This window comes from Gracilinanus agilis, chromosome 2 (genome assembly GCF_016433145.1).
Source record: "Gracilinanus agilis isolate LMUSP501 chromosome 2, AgileGrace, whole genome shotgun sequence".
NCBI lineage: Eukaryota > Metazoa > Chordata > Mammalia > Didelphimorphia > Didelphidae > Gracilinanus > Gracilinanus agilis.
The window spans coordinates 94968215-94986111 of record NC_058131.1 but is presented as its reverse complement, the minus strand read 5'-3'; the positions used below and the strand labels follow the sequence as shown (position 1 = coordinate 94986111).

The 17897-nt window shown below is 37.3% G+C and overlaps 1 protein-coding gene across 3 annotated transcripts in view; it reads left to right on the top strand.

Moving 5' to 3' along the window:
* The first annotated feature begins 17 nt into the window (after positions 1–17).
* Positions 18–17897, top strand: part of PIGF (phosphatidylinositol glycan anchor biosynthesis class F) — a 38862-nt gene continuing 20982 nt past the window's right edge. For 2 of the 3 annotated variants that reach the window (XM_044663293.1, XM_044663292.1), the window contains exons 1-4: positions 18–132; positions 3430–3681; positions 6765–6856; positions 9939–10055. In XM_044663293.1, coding sequence (XP_044519228.1) covers positions 3454–3681; positions 6765–6856; positions 9939–10055 — 437 coding nt within the window. In that variant the 5' untranslated portion in view covers positions 18–132; positions 3430–3453. Of the gene's footprint in view, positions 232–3429; positions 3682–6764; positions 6857–9938; positions 10056–17897 lie in introns of all 3 variants that reach the window. The other variant, XM_044663294.1, reaches the window with a different exon arrangement.

Sequence of the window (17897 nt, the reverse complement as noted above, 5' to 3'; positions counted from 1 at the left end):
AGCTTGTGTATGTGAGCTTGCGCGTGATGTGGGGCGGCCAGTCGCACCTGAGTGCCGAGGGGCGGGACCTCGGGCTCAGGTGCTGCCTTTCTCCATCCTTCTCATTTTAGCTTCCTTGGTCCGGAGACTCAGGTAAGAGAGAACGGCGAACTCTTCGAGCCACTACGATCCTCTCCGCTTGTGCTATGGGCCCTGCCTCTCCGCCCTCCTGTGCTGTTTCGCCGTAGGGAGGTAGGTGAGCTGCTTCTTGGAGCCCTGCCGATCTTAAGCCCCAGCAGTCTGCGGGGGAATGGCTGTAGCAACCGGTTCCTATATGCCTCCACCCCATTTATCTGATGATGCCTGCCAGGATGCTGAAGGTGGGTGTCCTCGGGGTAGGAGAATATTTATTCCGGGGTCTCAGACCTGAGAATCAAAAGACACCCCATAGGTTTCCTGTCCAGTTTTTCTTTTATTAGAGGAGGAAACGAAGGTCCTCCAGCAACTGGCAAGCAAGTGGGTAGATTATCCTCCTGAGAATGTTCTTTTTTCCAACTGGAACGAGACTCGTGAGAAACTTTTCCCCATTTCTCCATGCTCTTGTGGCATCATAGCTTTAGACTTGGATAGAATTGTAAGAGATTATTCTAGACCAACCCCTTCTTTTTACAGATAAGGATACTAAGGCCCAAAGACGTGAAGAGTTTTAAGTCTAAGGGCATACGTCAAATAAATGTTAGAGGTGGAAGTCAAAAAGAGTCCTTGCCCTATGTTTGCTTTTTTTGACCACTTTGATCCCCTGCCATACATAAGTTTCTTCGGGTGTTTGACCTAAGATATCTTTAGCAACCATAATAGATTGATTAGAAACAGCTAGGCAACACAGTGGATAGAGTGCTGAAACTGGAATCTGAACCACAGATTTAAATTTGGTTTTAACATTTACTGTGTGACCCTAGTCGGGTCACTAAAGCTCTCCCGATTTTCTCAAAGTCAAGATAACAACAGTACTTACCTCCCACTGTTGTGAGGATAAAATTAGATAAAATTTGTAAAGCTTAAAATGTAAGCTGCCTTATAAATGGTAGCTGTTATTTTTAAAATTAATAATAAGGGTTCTTTAGCATCAAACTAAGTAGGATAGGCATCTAGGATTCATCTCTCAGTCTTCCAACTCTGTGCATTGCAGTCCCTTATGCTTGGAATTCTCTTCTTCCTCTCTGACTCTGAATTTTCTGGCTTTCTTCAAGTCTCAGCTAAAATTCTACCTTTTGCAAGAAACCTTTGTGTTTCCCTCAATCCTACTGCCTCCCCTTTGAGATTATCTCTGGTTTATCCTATATAAATATTTTTTGTTTATAATTATTTGTATGTTGTCTTTCCTCATTAGACTGTGAGCTTCTTGAAGGCAGGGACTTTTGTTTTTCTCTTTCTTTGTATCCTTAGTGCTCAGCCCAGTGCTTAGTCCATAGGTACTTAATTAATGCTTGTTGACTTGTGAGAAGTTGTCCCTTTGTTTAGAAGGGTATGATTAAATATTCCAGGTGATACCAGATCAGTGCTTTGTTATAAGGGTCCATATAGTGTCACAACATTTGACAGGAGGTGTAAATAGAATATTATAGAATTGTAGTATTAACGAAGATAAGAAACAGTAATGATTTTTGGCCAAAATTATATTTTTAAGGGATTCCATAATGCATAATTTTGATTCTAGAAGAGTCCTGTGCCACAGGTTAAATTACTTAATCTCTTGCTTGTGATCATTTTTTGTCTTTGGCATATGACCAAAATGGGAATGGATGTGTCCAGTGCCTTGAACATAGTAGGCACTTAATAAATATTTGTTGATTATTAACTACCAGAGACCTTTTAACATTTTTCACTATATAGTTATCAGTTCTAGACTTTTAATATAATAAATTTGTTCCTCAATTGAGCATTTATTAAGCACTTATTCTGTGGGAGACCTCATCTTTAACACTGAAAATAAAAAGAAAGAATAAAAACAGTCTCTGCCATCAAGGAGCTTACATTCTAATAATGGGGGAGATAACATGTAAATAATAAAAGGCATTTATAAGAGGGGGCAGCTAGATGGCAGCAAGGTGGCTCAGTGGATGAGAGCTAGGCCTAGAGACAGGAGGTCCTAGGTTCAAATATGACCTCAAAATATTTCCTAGCTGGGTGACCCTGGGCAAGTCATTTAACCCCTACTGCTTAGCATTTATTGCTCTTCTGCCTTGGAACCAATACACAATAGCGATTCTAGGATGAAAGATAAGGATTATTTTTTTTTAAAAAGACATTTACAAGTGGAAGTTTTGACAAAATAAGAGAGCAGCTTTTAATAACTTTAGTTTTAATGAGAATATAGTAGAGTTGTAAATTAATATCCCTTTAAGCCAGAGGGGAAAAAAAAACTTCTAGCAGCTTTTAACATTTAACAATTTAATTTTATTAAAATAGAGATAGTAAAATAATATAGTAAAATGAATATAGTAAAGGAGAGAAATATAGGAAAGAGGTAGAGAAAGAGATTTCCTGTCTATACTAGTTATCCTATAACTACCTATAATTACTATCTAAAACTTCCTATAACTATATATCTATAACTGCTGTTAGAGAAAGTCCAGCTGATTACCCTTCAGCTCAGCTCACCAGGCAGAATCAATATAAATATATATCTCTCCTCCAACCACCAACTAATAACCAACCACCAACTAATCACTAACTCATACCACCAGCAACCAACCCCTGGTGACCAACTACCTCCCAACCCCAAAAAAAGGTCAAAAAGCCCCTCTCAGTCCTTGAGCTGGCCTTTTATATCCTCTTCTTACTTCACTTCCTGTCCTCTGGTTTTTACTTCCTTTCACTATGGGCTGATATATCTTTACACATCTCTATGGTAAAAGGACCTCCAGGCCCCTAGTTAAATTAGAAGAAAGGGATTAAGAATTCCCTTTTACACAAGATACATAGAGAGTAGTTCCAAGGTAACTTTGGTCCTCAACTAATAGTAGCCTTAAAAAAAAAAAAAAAAAAAAAGGCTTTCTGCCAGCTGCACAATGACTTAGAAAACCACAAATTCACATTTTCTATATGTATTATTATTTATTTTGTTTAACATTTCTGAATTATATTTTAATCTAATATTGGCAGCATTCCTGAATTTGACACACCTCTGGTCTCAAGAAAAGCAAGTGATTTGGATTGTAAAGATAGAAAGGCAGAATGGGTAAAAAGACTAGTTGTGGGCAGAAAATATACTATTGGAGTTGGTAACAAGTTTGAGTTTATGATTAAATTTACTAATTACATTTGTGTTCTAAAATATATTTATTGTTTTAATCTAGTTCCATGTTTCAGAATATGAAATGTTTAGGACAAATATAGTATATTGTTATATATACACTAGTCTTTCTTAAAATTTAATTTGCTTTTCAGGGGGAACGTCTTCAAGGAAGCACCATGAAAGATGCTGATATCAAGAGACTGTTTTATGTTCACATTTTCTGTATAATTTCCATTGTTCTGACTACCTTCATTCCATCTTTCTTCTTGGAGGATTTCTCAGTCTTGGAAACACACTTGACATGGTTATGTATCTGTTCTATTTGTGTAGCCATTATCAATGTAGTATTATATTTACAAGTAAAACCAAATCCATCTTCTAAGAGAAGCTCAATTTTTCATAAGGTAAGACTTTACAACTGAATTTGGGAAGTGACTCTTGAGGATGGAATGGAGTTTTTGAGATATAGAATCAATATAGAGTTCTTTGGATTCTGTCAACAATTAATTAGAAGCTATCCTTAGTTAAATCAAATTATCAATCAAATACTTTTGAATTTAGTGGAATTTGACTTGCCAGAGTACTATTCACTAATATTATATAAAGGGTTGGTATTTCATGAAGGCTGGTGTTCTTCCACTATACTGCCCATTTTTTACTTTTTTAAAATTCTTATTTCAACCTCCAATATATGGCCTAAAGCAGTGATGGCAGCCTTTTAGAGACTAACTGCTGAAACTACAACCCTCACACCAAATTGCTCCCATTGGGCTGCTGGGCAGAGGAGTAGGTGATGTGAGAAATGTCCTCAGGTGTGCATGGAGAGGGGAAAGGGAGCAGTCCCCTCTAGCATGCATGCCTTAGGTTTGCTAACATGGGCCCAAAGTATTGATGTTGGAACGAGGAAGGCCTTGCTTCTGAGCTCAGTGACTCTGGGCAAAGTCACTTAAGTTATCCATGCCCTAGTAAACTCTTTAATACTATAAATTATAGAGTTATATACCATATACCAGGTTTTTCTACTCTCAGATGAAATCACAGGTTCTGATTAAAAAATATATCTTTCAAAGAGGAGCTACCTAATGTATTGGAGGATTATCTTTTCATATTTTTTGGGTAAAGGTTCACAATGAATTAATTATAGAATTCATAAGTATATATAGTTATAACCTTTGTTTGAAGTCACTAATGAAGATGACTGAAAAGTAGCTGGTTTGGTAATATTAAGTCTGTTTTTCTGGAAAACTGGTTAAATCACTATAGTATAGGAAATTTAATATTTCTGTTTTTTGTTTTTTTTTTTTAAACTCTTACCTTCTGTCTTGGAATCAATACTGTGTATTGGCTCCAAGGCAGAAGAGTGGTAAGATTAGGCAATGGTGGTCAAGTGACTTGCCCAGGGTCACACAGCTAGGAAGAGTCTGAGGCCAGGTTTGAACCTAGGACCTCCTATCTCTAGGCCTGGCTCTCAATCCACTGAGCTACCCAGCTGCCCTCTGAATATTTCTATAGTAAATTGATGTTTCCAAATATAATTTTTAGTATTTTGCCAGCATAAAGGAATTGTCTTATTTTAAAATCAACTCTGTTTAAATTTTTTTTTAAGCTTTTCAAACGTGGGCAGGACTCATCTACTTATTGTAGGTAGACATGTTAGCTAGCTTAAGTGGGGAAATTTCTGCATATGAGGCTTAACATATATGTAAGATAAATCCTGTCATTCTCTTGATTATGAGTTTACCAAATTGCTGTTAAATGCAAGTTTCCCCAAGTGTTTTGTTATTTTCTTCTAATTTAAAAATAATTAGTAATTAAAAATGATTAATGTTTAGTTCCCTAATTATTGGGGGGGAGGGCAAGTGGATGGGTGAGAAATGTGGTATAGGTGAAAGGTCACTAGATTTCAAGGCCAGAGTCTTGGTTGAATTTTTTTTTTCTTTCATTTTCTACTGAGAGGACCTTGGACAAGTCATTTAATCTCTTGGGTTTTAGTTTCTTTAACTCTAAAATAAGGTTGGAATAGATCACAGATTTAGAATTAGAAGGGCCTTTAGAAGTAATCTAATAGCATTTCCACAATTCCTTTTTTTAATAGACCCTTTCCTATAGCTTTTACAAATGTTAGAGTCCTTTTCAGAATGATCACAAATTATGAAATTTTTTGTAATCTATGATAAATTGGTTTGAGATCTCTTCCAGCTTCTATTGCATAATCCTGGAATCTCCCTCTTATCTGTCATCTTAGAATTCAGAGCTAGAAGGGAATTTAGAGATAACTTAGTTTGACTCCTTGTTTTACAAATGAGGCATGGAGAAGTGGAATGGCATGGCGCCATGGTCACAGAAGTAGTAATAGATGAGGCAGAATCTGAACTAGGGTATTTTCTTTCTTTCTTTTTTTTCCCCTTTAAACCTGTGTCTTCTGACCCCATTACTAGAACTCTATCCCTGGTACTATGCTGCATCTTTATCAAAATTTTATTAAGTGGGAGAGAGTATGTCTTAGTGGATAGAGTGCTAGACTTAGAATTATAAACTTCAGCTTTGAAGTCTACTTCATACATTTATTAGCTATGTGACAATGCACAAATTATTTAACCTTTCTGAGCTTTGGTTCATTCGGTGTCCAAAAAAAGAATAGTTACCATAGAATCTATTTCCCAGAGTTGTTGTGGGTCAAATGAAATATATGTAAACGGCTTTGTAACCTTTAAACATAATATCAATGCCAGTTATTTTTTGCATTTCTCATTTTTCTATTTAAGTATAAACTGCATAGCACTCACTCCATATTTATTAATTAAAATAACTTGTGGCCTTTAATGCTGCATTGATATGAACAATATTCTGGTTTAGTATATCCTCTGCAACTTGGGACTCCAGGGTTGGAAAACAGAATTGATACCTATGATATATACTATTCTATAATGTTTTATTGTGTATGGAACAATTATTTGACCCCAAGTATAATCCACAGAGGGTTAAGAGGGTCAAGATGTTTCATAGTTGTTTTAACTTATATTCATTTTTAAGGGAAAAGGAAGCAATAAGCATTTATTAATTACCTGCACTCTGATAAGCTCTTTTCAAAAATTATCTCATTTGATTTTCACAACAATATTAACAATAATCATAGCTGACATTTTTTGTAGTGCTTACTGTGTCAGTCATTGTACTAATAAGTATAGTTTTCATCTCATTTATTTGTTCCTCACAACAGCCTGAGAGGTAGATGATGTTATTATCATTTCCATTTTACAGTTGAAGAAACTGAGGCAGTCAGAGGTGAAGTGACTTGCCCGGGGTCACATAGCTAGTAAGCATCTGAGGCTAGATTTGAATTCAGATCTTTCTAATTCCAGGCCTAGCACTCCATATATAACTCCACCTAACTGCCTCAAGTGCTGAGAATATTAGATATAAATAAAATGATGAATTTGATACCTTTGTGATAATAATGCCATCTTCATATTCATTTCTTTTTTAGATATCCAGACTTCTGAAATCTTGTGTCTACTTTTTTATATCTTGCCTACTCTTTCATGCAATTATTGTTCTATATGGAGCACCATTGATAGAGTAAGTGTGAATTTGTTGTCTTATGTCAAATGAAGTTTTTTAAATACTCCCTGGTAAATCATTTATAATCTGAGGTGCACATTAGAGAATGCTTATGATTGAAAAAAAATCCCCTACCAAATGAGGTATTTGGCATTTGTAGCTTAAAAGTATTCTCTGTTAATAAATCAATGTTGTCATTTTACATTTCTTTAAAGAAGTAGTAGGGGGGGCAGCTAGATAGCACAGTGTATTGAGTTCCAGACCTAGAATCAGGAGGACCTGGGTTCAAATTTGGCCTTAGACACTTCCTAGCTATGTGTGTGATCCTAGACAAGGGTTAGTCCTTTTTGCCCAACTCTTGCCCCGCTGCCCAAGAACAGATACTAGGACAGAAAGTAAGGGGTTTTAAAAAGAGAAGCAACAGCAGTTGGATAATTATATTCATTTGATGCTTCAGAGTTCATTTTGATGAGAGAATTTTTAAAAAAAGCTCAAAACTTTCCCTTGCTGAGATACTTAGAGACTCTGCAAAAATAATAAATGCCAAAAAATGATCTAAACTTAGCACATTAATTTTTTTTAAACTCTTACCTTCCATCTTAGAATCAATATTGGGTATTAGTTCTAAGGCAGAAGAGTGGTAAGGGCTAGGCAATGGGGGTTAAGTGACTTGCCCAGGGTCACACAGCTAGGAAATGTCTGAGAACAGATTTGAACCCAGGACCTCCCATCTCTGGATCTGACTCTCAATCCACTGAGCCACCCAGCTGCCCCCTAGCACATTGATTTTTTTTTTTTTAATTTTAAACCCTTAACTTCTGTGTATTGACTTATAGGTGGAAGAGTGGTAAGGGTAGGCAATGGGGGTCAAGTGACTTGCCCAGGGTCACACAGCTGGGAAGTGTCTGAGGCCGGATTTGAACCTAGGACCTCCCGTCTCTAGGCCTGGCTCTCAATCCATTGAGCTACCCACCTACCCCCCTAGCTCATTGATTTTTAAGTAAAGTAATGCACCTAAAGAACCTGTAGATAATTTGTTATTTTAAGCATGCTAAATAGACCTCTTCTAATTTTATTTACTTAGTGCATTTGCTTAATGAACCTTTTTTCTTAGTAAAAAAGTAACATTGCCACGAACCCTTTTTAGAATAATTCCAAATAACAAATTAGCAGAATATAAATTAGTGAGTTGTTTTGTATCTCCATTTATTGAAGTTTAATTTTTAGTAATGTTTTGGGTTACATACATGGTCAACATGAATAATACTTTAAGAAACGAATGAAGCATTTATTTGGTGCTATGTGCAAAGTATCTTGGAAATAAATAGAAAAGAAAGACAAGCTTTGCTCTTAAAGAGCTTACATTTTAATGGGGAAGACAATACATATGGAAGGTTTCAGCTGCAAGTTCATTCCATGATCTTTAGGGTGCTTCTGCAAAGTGGATTAAGTAATGCCTCTTCTTTAATGTCATTTTCACCAACAAAATTATATCAGTTCCTAATGTTGAACCATTTGGCAATGCCAACGACTTTGGTGGCAAGAACTTTCTTTTCTGGCTCTTTGCTGATTTTGCCTGGATCACTTGCAGGAACAGTTGCCAAGCTGCTTTTCTTTTTGCTCTTGGGTTCAGGGTTACGAGTTGTCCCCATCACTATCTGAGGGGAGATAGTGGGTAAGGTGGTGGTAGTGGTGATTTGTCTGGCACATGCTGCCCCTGGTCTCTCCCCATCAAGGTATCTTACTACTTTAACTAGGTTGTTAGCCTGCCCCATCTGTTGTAGTTGGTGAGCATATGGGCATGCCTGGCCCCTTTTAGTTGCTTTCCCAGATGATAACTATTAGGGCTAGACTGGACTGGTGGTCCCGGGAGCACTGCCACTCCCCAAATTCCTGTTCTTCCTGTCTGCCTGTTGGTTGTAGTTGGTCATCTGTTTGGTGGTGGTGGTGATGAGGAGGAAATTGATCTCCTTAATGATAGCTGTGGGGGTTCACTGGAAACAGGAAGCAGGTCTGATGGTTTGTGGGACACTTATTCCTAAATCTCTTAGATTCAGGATCCTGGGCTGTCTCCATGTTATGGGGGAAATAGAGTAGTGGTATTGGCTTTTGGAGTTTTCTGGTCCATGCTGCCTCTTGTCTCAACCTTAGGGTGCCTTGCTGCCTCAGTCAGGCTGGCTTACCTGTCTTGCGAAGAAAAATTGGTTGGCAGTTGGTAGAGAAGGCTAGCCCCTGCCTTAAGTAATTTGGTAACAATGGTTTTAATAAAAAGAGAACTGAGTCCTGAATAGGAGAGATGGGCCACTGGATTAGAAAACTAGTCTCAGGCATGCTGAAGATTTATTTGGAATGGTGGTGAATAAATATTGAGAAATATTCTGTGGGAGAAATGAGGTTGAATGGTGGTCAAGGATAATAATTCGTCTTGAATGCAAATTTCAATTTCAATTATAATTTTATTTTATGGCTTCTGTTATTGAATAACCTTACTTTTGTTATAAATGGAGGCCAAGGCATGACAGTTTTTTTACTGTGATCATGTGTGCACAAAATTTTACTCTTAGAAGTATCTCTCCAAAGTATACATTTGCAGCCTGCTGATTAGAGTAGTACATCATTACCATACACATATATTAGTCAATATATGGGCATAATATTCTAATATCCTAAACTGCTTTGGTAGAACAAATGAATGAATGAAAGGAAAAGCATTTGGAGTATTTAAGTGCTCATTATATACTCAGCACTGTAGATACAGATAGGGAAAAAAAAACCAAAACAGTTCCTAATCTTAAGAAGCTCACACTCTTAAATAGGGGAGATAATAGCACACGTAAGAGGTCCAGTTCTTGGAGAGTTCCCTAAGTTCTAATGTTTCACTGTCAAGGTGAATGTTAAGGTTAGAGGTGCTGCTTAGGGTCCAATTTGTATAGCAGTGTCAGGTTCTGGAGCACGTAATGGAAGTGCTAGATGTGTTTCTTCAATTGATGAAAAATATTTCATTTTATAAGGTGACCTATTTTAAATTATTAGTGTTTTTATATATAAAGTACTTAAAACTCCCATTAAATGATTCATGATGATTTGATTTTTTTTCTAGGTTGATGCTGGAAACATTTTTATTTGCTGTTATTTTGTCAACTTTTACCACATTACCTTGTCTGTGTTTATTAGGACCAAACATTAAAGCATGGCTACGAGTTTTCACTAAAAATGGGTAAGTTGTAATTGTTTATTTGATTGCATTCCATTATTTTTATTTATATATACATAGCATCACTTGACAGTATTTGAAAGTATACTATCTATCTTAACTAGCTACGGTTCCTTTATCACAACATTTTATAATCTGAAAAAGGAATGGATGAAATAAAATACTATATGTGAAGTATGTGAAGACATCCTCTAATTGAATAGTAAGATGAGAATAGTTTGTTCCAGTTGCCATGAAGGCAACTGAAATAGGCAATGTGGAACTCTTAGAGCTTGGTCAGACAACAAAGATGCGGCCATCACCAATTGGCCTGACTTTTGTCTTGCCACTGAACTCTGATGACTCTGGAAGAGAGAGTGAGACTGATGAATGTGTAACTCTGCTTCACTTAAAACCATCTCATTTGAAAGTCAAACACTTACCCTTGTGATGCCATTGGTTCTCTTCAAAGGATGAACTTCAGCAAATTAATCTATGCAGTATCTAGGACGCAAATTTGCCATGTGGAAAAGTGTGCAAATTAGAGCACCCAAAATGAACTTGTAGCCTTCTGAGGCAGCCTATTCCACATTGGAAGAGCTGTAATTGTGAATAATTTTTCTTTCATCAATACATTTACTTAGTTTCATTAGATGTTTTTTGTCTAAAATAGAAACTTTATATTTATTTAGAAATTAGTGAAGTCATCACCTATTTGCTATGAAGAAACTGGACATGTTTAATCTGAAGAATAGATCATTTATGGGGGATGTGATAGCTGTTGTTAAGTATTTGTAGGGCTGTTATATGGAAGAGTGATGTGACTTGTATAGTTAGGCCATGTGACTTGTGTAGTAACTAGGAAATGAGTAGAAGTTGCAAGAAGACGAAAAAAATTTAGGTGTGCAATATGGAAGAACTTCCCAAGAATTTGAGCTAGCTAAAAGTGTAATGAGCTATCTTGGAGTTGGTCCTGAACTATCTTCTCCTTTCTTTCTATACTCTTTCAAATGGTCATCTCATCACCTCCCATTGATTTAATATTATCTCCCTGTTGATGATTCTCTTTTTTTTATATTATGTCTTTCATGTTTCCATTTTTCAGTTCATTCCTCATAGGTGAACATTTACAAGTAATTCTTCAAGTTTTAGATCTGTAACTGAATATAATGTTCTCTTGGTTCTATTCATGTTATTCTTCATTTTCTCATGGAGTTCTTTCCAAATTTAAAAAAAATTAATGTGCTTTTTATTTTTTACAGTACTGTAGTATTCCATCAGTATCATACACCACAGTTTTCTTAGCCATTCCTCAATTGATGGGTATCCTTTCAATTTCTAGTTCCTTGCCACCACAAAGAGAACTGTTAAAAATATTTTGGTACGTATAGGTTCTTTTCCTTTTTCCCTGATCCTTGGGAAATAGACTCAGAAATGGCTTTGCTGTGTCTTAAGTGTATATGCAGTTTTATAACTGAGCATAATTCCATATTGCTTTCTAAAATGGTTGGGTCAGTTCACAGTTCTACCAACAATGTATTAATATCCCCATTTTTCCACTTCTCTTCCAACATTCGCTATTTTGCCTTTTCATTTAGCTAATCTGATGAGTGTGAGTTGGTACTTTAGAATTGTTTTGATTTGTATTTCCCTAATCAGTAGTGATTTAGAGCATTTTTTCATGTACCTTTTTCTGGCTTTGATTTCTTCATCCAAAAACTATCTGTTCATATTTTTTGCCCATTCATTACTTGGAGGATGGCTTTTATTCTTATAAATATGACAAAGTTTTCTACATATTTTATATATCTTTCTGAGAGATTGGAAAAATTTTCTCAATTTTCTTCTTTCCTTCTAGCCTTAGCAATATTTGTTTGAATTATACAAAAACTTTTCAGTTTAATATATTCAAAATTTTCCATTTTAGATCTCACAATGCTCTCCATCACGTTTACTTATAAATTCTTGTCCTTTCCATATTCACAGAGTGTAAGTGAAATATCCCACTGAAGCTGGGAATAGAGCTTTGGGCCAAATTGTAAAGGGCTTTCAGAGCTAAGCAGAGGAATTTATATTTGATTCAAGAGATAATAGGAAGCCACTGGAATTGATGGGAAATGGAAGAGATCAGTTGTTAAGGAAAATTACTTTGGCAGCAGTGTGTAGAATGGGTTGCAGTAGGGAGGCAAGGGACAACCAGTTAAGATGCTATCCTAATTATTTTAGTAAAAGATCATTAGCAGGGCCTGAACAAAGGTGGTAGCTATGTGAGAAGAAGGGTCAGATATGAGGAATATTGTAAAGGTGACAAGGTCAAAATTTAGCAACTGGTTGGTGGAGAAGGAGGAGTCAAGGATGACACCCAGATTCTGAACCTGAAAGTCTGGAAAGATGGGGTGCTTTTGACAAATAGTGAAGGTCATAAGAGAGTAGCATTTAGGGGAGAAAAGTAAGTTTGAGAAGTCTCTGGGACATCAAGGACTGAGATCTGGATAGATATATATATCTGGATATAGATATTCTAGACATGTCAGATATATCTATATCTAGATATTTCACTATATATCTATGATTCATTACATAAGTATGATAGTTAAACCCATGGGAGATGATGTAGTTACCATAAGGAAGATTATGGAGAGACAAGAGTGATGAGACCTAAACTTTGGGGAATACTCATTTAAAAAAAATGCTTTAATCTTTAATTGAGAATGTTTGAGCCATAAGGGAACCTTAGTGATGGCAAACCTTTTAGAAGCTTTTATAGATCACATACTGTGCAGTCCCTCCTCTCTCTTCTCTCCTCCCCCCCTCACAGGGGAGGGAGAAAGGAAGGGGAGTGGCCTGAGTGCTCTGCTTAGAGGAGGGAGTAAACAGAGGGGTGGAAGGCATGGTGGAGAGGAGGGGAAGGGAGCAGCTCTGGAGTCACTCTGCCTTTCTAGTAACTAACTACCAGGGAGGCACGCATGCCCATAGAGATCTTTGTGTGCCATCTTTGGCACATATGCTGTCGGTTTGCCATCACGGATCTAGGCCAACACCTTCATTTATATGAATGGATATATGAGTCAATGAGTCTGTGTCTAAATGATGCAGGTATATTCTCATTGTTGCAGAGCATACCCTGACTAATCCTTTATCATTTTTTTTTAAACCCTTACCTTCCATCTTGGAGTCAATACTGTGTATTGGCTACAAGGCAGAAGAGTGGTAAGGGTAGGCAATGGGGGTCAAGTGACTTGTCCAGGGTCACACAGCTGGAAATGTCTGAGGTCAGATTTGAACCTAGAACCTCCCGTCTCTAGGCCTGGCTCTCAATTCACTGAGCTACCCAGCTGCCCCTCCTTTATCATTTTTGACTCTTTTATGTCTATCCATAAATCCTCAACAGGGGGCTGCATCTACTGTACTGGTCTTTTAATGTGTGGTTGTAAGGGCAGTGTGTGGAACTGTTCATGACTATTTCACACATTTTTAGGCATAGATCTTTATAGTCTATGTCAGCCATTTGTCTCTTTTTTTTGCCCTTTCAGTGACCTATATTTTTGAGTTTTCTGAGGAAAGTTAAGCCTAGCATTGTAAAGTGATTTTCCCATTGCCAAATTTCATGACTCTTTTCAGCCATTGTGACTTACATGTGTACTCTACTTTACTTATTTTTTAATTTCAATTTTGAATATTTTCCCATAGTTACATGTTTCATGTTCTTTCCGTCTCCCTCAAACTCCCCCATGCCCCCGTAGCTGACGCACATTTTCACTGGGTTTTACATATCATTGATTAAGACCTAATTCCACATTATTGATAGTTGGTCTAGAGTTATCGTTTAGTGTCTATATCCCCAATAATATCCCCATCAGCCCATGTTTCCAAGCAATTTTTTTTTTCTGTGTTTCTACTCCCACAGTTCTTCCTCTGAATGTGGCTAGTTTTCTTTCTCATAAGTCCCTCAGCCTTGCTCTGGATCCTTGCATTGCTGCTAGTAGAGAAGTCTGTTATTACATATATACTCTACTTTAGTAGTACCCTAGATCTCAGCATCTTCCATACATCTGATACTGTGATGATCCTCAATTTTGAAATGTCTCTCTTTGGTCATTACTTCTAGTCCTTCTATTCGCTATGCTTTGCTTTTCTACTTACTTTTTTCTTTATCCTTATTATAAACTTTTAATATTTCTACCCATCTCAATTTTTTATTTCTTTTTAAAAATAAGTTCTTATTACTATTTTTTAAAAAAATATCATAATTTTCACCAGTACCTTTCCCTCTTCTCCTCCCAGAGTGCCATCCCATATAATAAATAGTATTTTTTAAAGTTAAAAAAGAAAAGGAAAAAATCAGCACAATCAATGTTTTGAAAAAGTCCAAAAATATAGGCGTTGTGCAAAACTTGTGAGCCTCCCACTTTCATGAAAAAGTGGGTTGGAATTGTGCTCTCCTATTTTCACTTTCGGTCACTAATCGTGGTCTTGGTTTCAAATCTCTTATCACTTCATATTTTACTGAGAAAATGTGGCTATTTGATTCGCTTCTTCCCTGTTTCATAATTCTGTCCCTTCACATTGTCCCCTTCTGCCTATAAGTGTGCATAGTTTGCATTTCCTTTCATGTGTCCCTGCTATCTTCTATTATGTCTCCTAATTTTCATAACCAATCTCATAGAGTTATATATATTCAATGTTTTCATGTTTTCACCATCTATTTTTCAGCTTCTTATAATTTGGCTTCTGACCATTGTTAAAAGAAATTGGGATTAAAGAGGATGAATTGACTGGGGACACACTCTCATCCACAGGCCACTGTGTGGAAGCTATTGGCACAAGGATTATGTCTCCTCCCACTTGACAGGTTTTTGCTGAACTAAAACCTGTCAGTTGTTTTTTTTCTTTTTTTTTTTTAACCCTTGTACTTCGGTGTATTGTCTCATAGGTAGAAGAGTGGTAAGGGTGGGCAATGGGGGTCAAGTGATTTGCCCAGGGTCACACAGCTGGGAAGTGGCTGAGGCCAGGTTTGAACCTAGGACCTCCCGTCTCTAGGCCTGACTCTCACTCCACTGAGCTACCCAGCTGCCCCAGTTGTTTTTTTTTTAACAGCTGCCTAGGCAGGGAACCACTGAGAAGTTGTAGGTGTAATCAACTTTTCTAGTTCTTCAACCTGGGGTTGGATTGAATATTGATAATTGAATATTGACTGTTGGTGCACTGATTGAATAACGATGTGGATCTGACTGTGTGATAATCTCCCCTTCCCACAGGCTTTAGATAGATTCACCACTCAGGAAAGGTATTTGTAGCAAATAACTATGTTTGGTTCTAGCTCAGTAGGGTTAGGAACAAGGGAAAGGATGGAGGATTTGGGAACCTTATTGCTAATAGTCTAAGTCAGTGATTCCAAAGTAGGCACCACCGCCCCCTGGTGGGTGCTGCAGCGATTCGGGGGCAGTGATGACCACAGGTGCATTTGGGGGCAGTGATAGTATGTGACGGGGGTGCTAAGTAATATTTTTTTTCTAGAAAGGGGGCGGTAGGCCAAAAAAGTTTGGGAACCACTGGTCTAAATTAATGATCAAGGCTACAAAGATTGCTAGATCAGGTAGAGACTGGAGATTATTCACCCTCTTGCTAACTCTGGCTTGACTTGGCTGGAGCCAAGCCAAAGATTAGGGAAGGCTATTGATGATCTTCTTGGATGACACTAGTGTTCTCTCACAGCTCTATTGATGATGGTTGTAATAGTTCTCTAGCTCTCTCAAACAAGGCAGATGGATTGCAGGTATATGGCCTACCCTCCCTCTTGACCTCCCACCTCCCAAGATTGCTCCAGACTGAGCCATCTTGTGCTGTGCATGATTGGTATTTATAGGGTTGGCTCCAACGGACTTTTGGCCTTGGCTTACGGCACCTGGGTATATTCCGAGGCCTCCAACTGATGGTCTCGTCACTCAAAGTGACGTCCATTTTGTCCCAGGAATTCATTTTAACACCATATGATTCCATTTAAATTTCTTTTTTTTTTTAAGCTTTTTTGTAATCTCTTAATTGCTGGATTCATACCTTCTCCACGATCCTCTTAAGTATTGATCTGTTGACATCTTTCAACACTATTAGCCACTGGATATATACTGCTCTTTCTGGTTAGCCTATTTTCTCTTACCTTCTGGGGTAATGTATTTCTATCTCTTGGCCTTTTACTGCAACTCTCCCCTCCTCTCTTTGTGTCTTCTTTCTTGGTGATCTCTTTTGTTCCTATGGATTCATTTATTAAATAACTAGCAAACTGCCAAATCTAAATTTTCAATATCAGTTTTTTTAAAGAAATGCCATCTTAAATCACCAGCCACCCATTTCTATTTGGATATATGAATATTTGCATTTCAAATTTAACATTTCCCAAACAGAATTTATATCATGCCCCTGTGAAACCTACCACTGCTTTGAACTTAATTATTTTTGTTAGGGTACCATCACATAGGTTTCTAATGATAGAATTATTTTTAACTCTTAGATCTTTCTTTCTTGACCTTCATATGTAATTAGTGGTTAAATCTTATTGATTCTATCTCCAAAATATTACTTACCCTCTTCTCTTCATTCTGCATCCATTTTAGGGTGATGGAAGAACCACTTGCAGAGGTGCTTCCCACCCCCTTGTCTTCTCTCACCTGACCTCCATTCAAACCTCACGTGGAATGAGTAAGGAGAAGAAATATAGGCAGTGAGCATAGACAACTTTTAGCTTGTTTGGCTGAGGAAAAGATGAGATGTATAGGATCACAGCTGGAGGAGATGGTAGGGTCTAGTGAGGGATTTTTAAGGATGGGCAAGTTTGAAGATAGTAGGAAACAAACCCAAAGTTGGGGAGAGGTTGAAAGTTTAGAGAGAGGATAATTTAGAGCAGTGGTTCCCAGACTTTTTTGGCCTACCGCCCCCTTTCCAGGAAAAAATATTACTTGGCACCCCCTGGAAATTATGAAACTATTTATTGAACTCAGAATAGAATGTAATACAAAAAAAGTGTGGCCATCACTACCCCCCTGGATCGCTACAGCACCCACCAGGGGATGGTAGCGCCCACTTTGGGAATCACTGATTTAGAGGGTGGCCTTATTGTAGAGAAGAAACTACCTCATCAGACTACAGGAAAAGAGGAGAGATGGGGAAATGATATCACATTACAATTCTTACCAACTTAGTTTCCATATCTTGTAACATTTGTCCTTTTCCTTTTCTGTAATATGAACCAATCTGTTAGTTGTGAGGTGGTAACTCAGAGTTAATTTGCATTTCACTAGTCAATAATGATTTAAGAGTAATTTTTTAAATTTAATTTTTTTTTAAACCCTTACCTTCCGTCTTGGAGTCAATACTGTGTATTGGCTCCAAGGCAGAAGAGTGGTGTAAGGGTAGGCAATGGGGTCGAGTGACTTGCCCAGGTTCACACAGCTGGGAAGCGTCTGAGGTCAGATTTGAACCTAGAACCTCCAGTCTCTAGGCCTGGCTCTCAATCCACTGAGCCACCCAGCTGCCCCCTAGAGCAATTTTTCATCTGACTATAGATAGCTTTTGCTTCTTATTAAAACCATTATTCATATCCTTTACCCATTTATCATTTGGGAAATGACTTATATTCTTATAAATTTGACTCCATTTTCTATATATATTTGAGAAATGAAGCCTTTTTCAGAGAAACTTGCCATAGACATTTTCCCCAATTTCCTGCTTTCCTTTTTTTTTTTTTTTAAACTCTTACTTTTCATCTTAGAATCAATACTAGGTATTGGTTTCAAGGCAGAAGAGCAATAAGGATGAGGTAGTGGGATTTAAATGGCTTACCCAGGATCACACAACTAGGAAATACCTGAG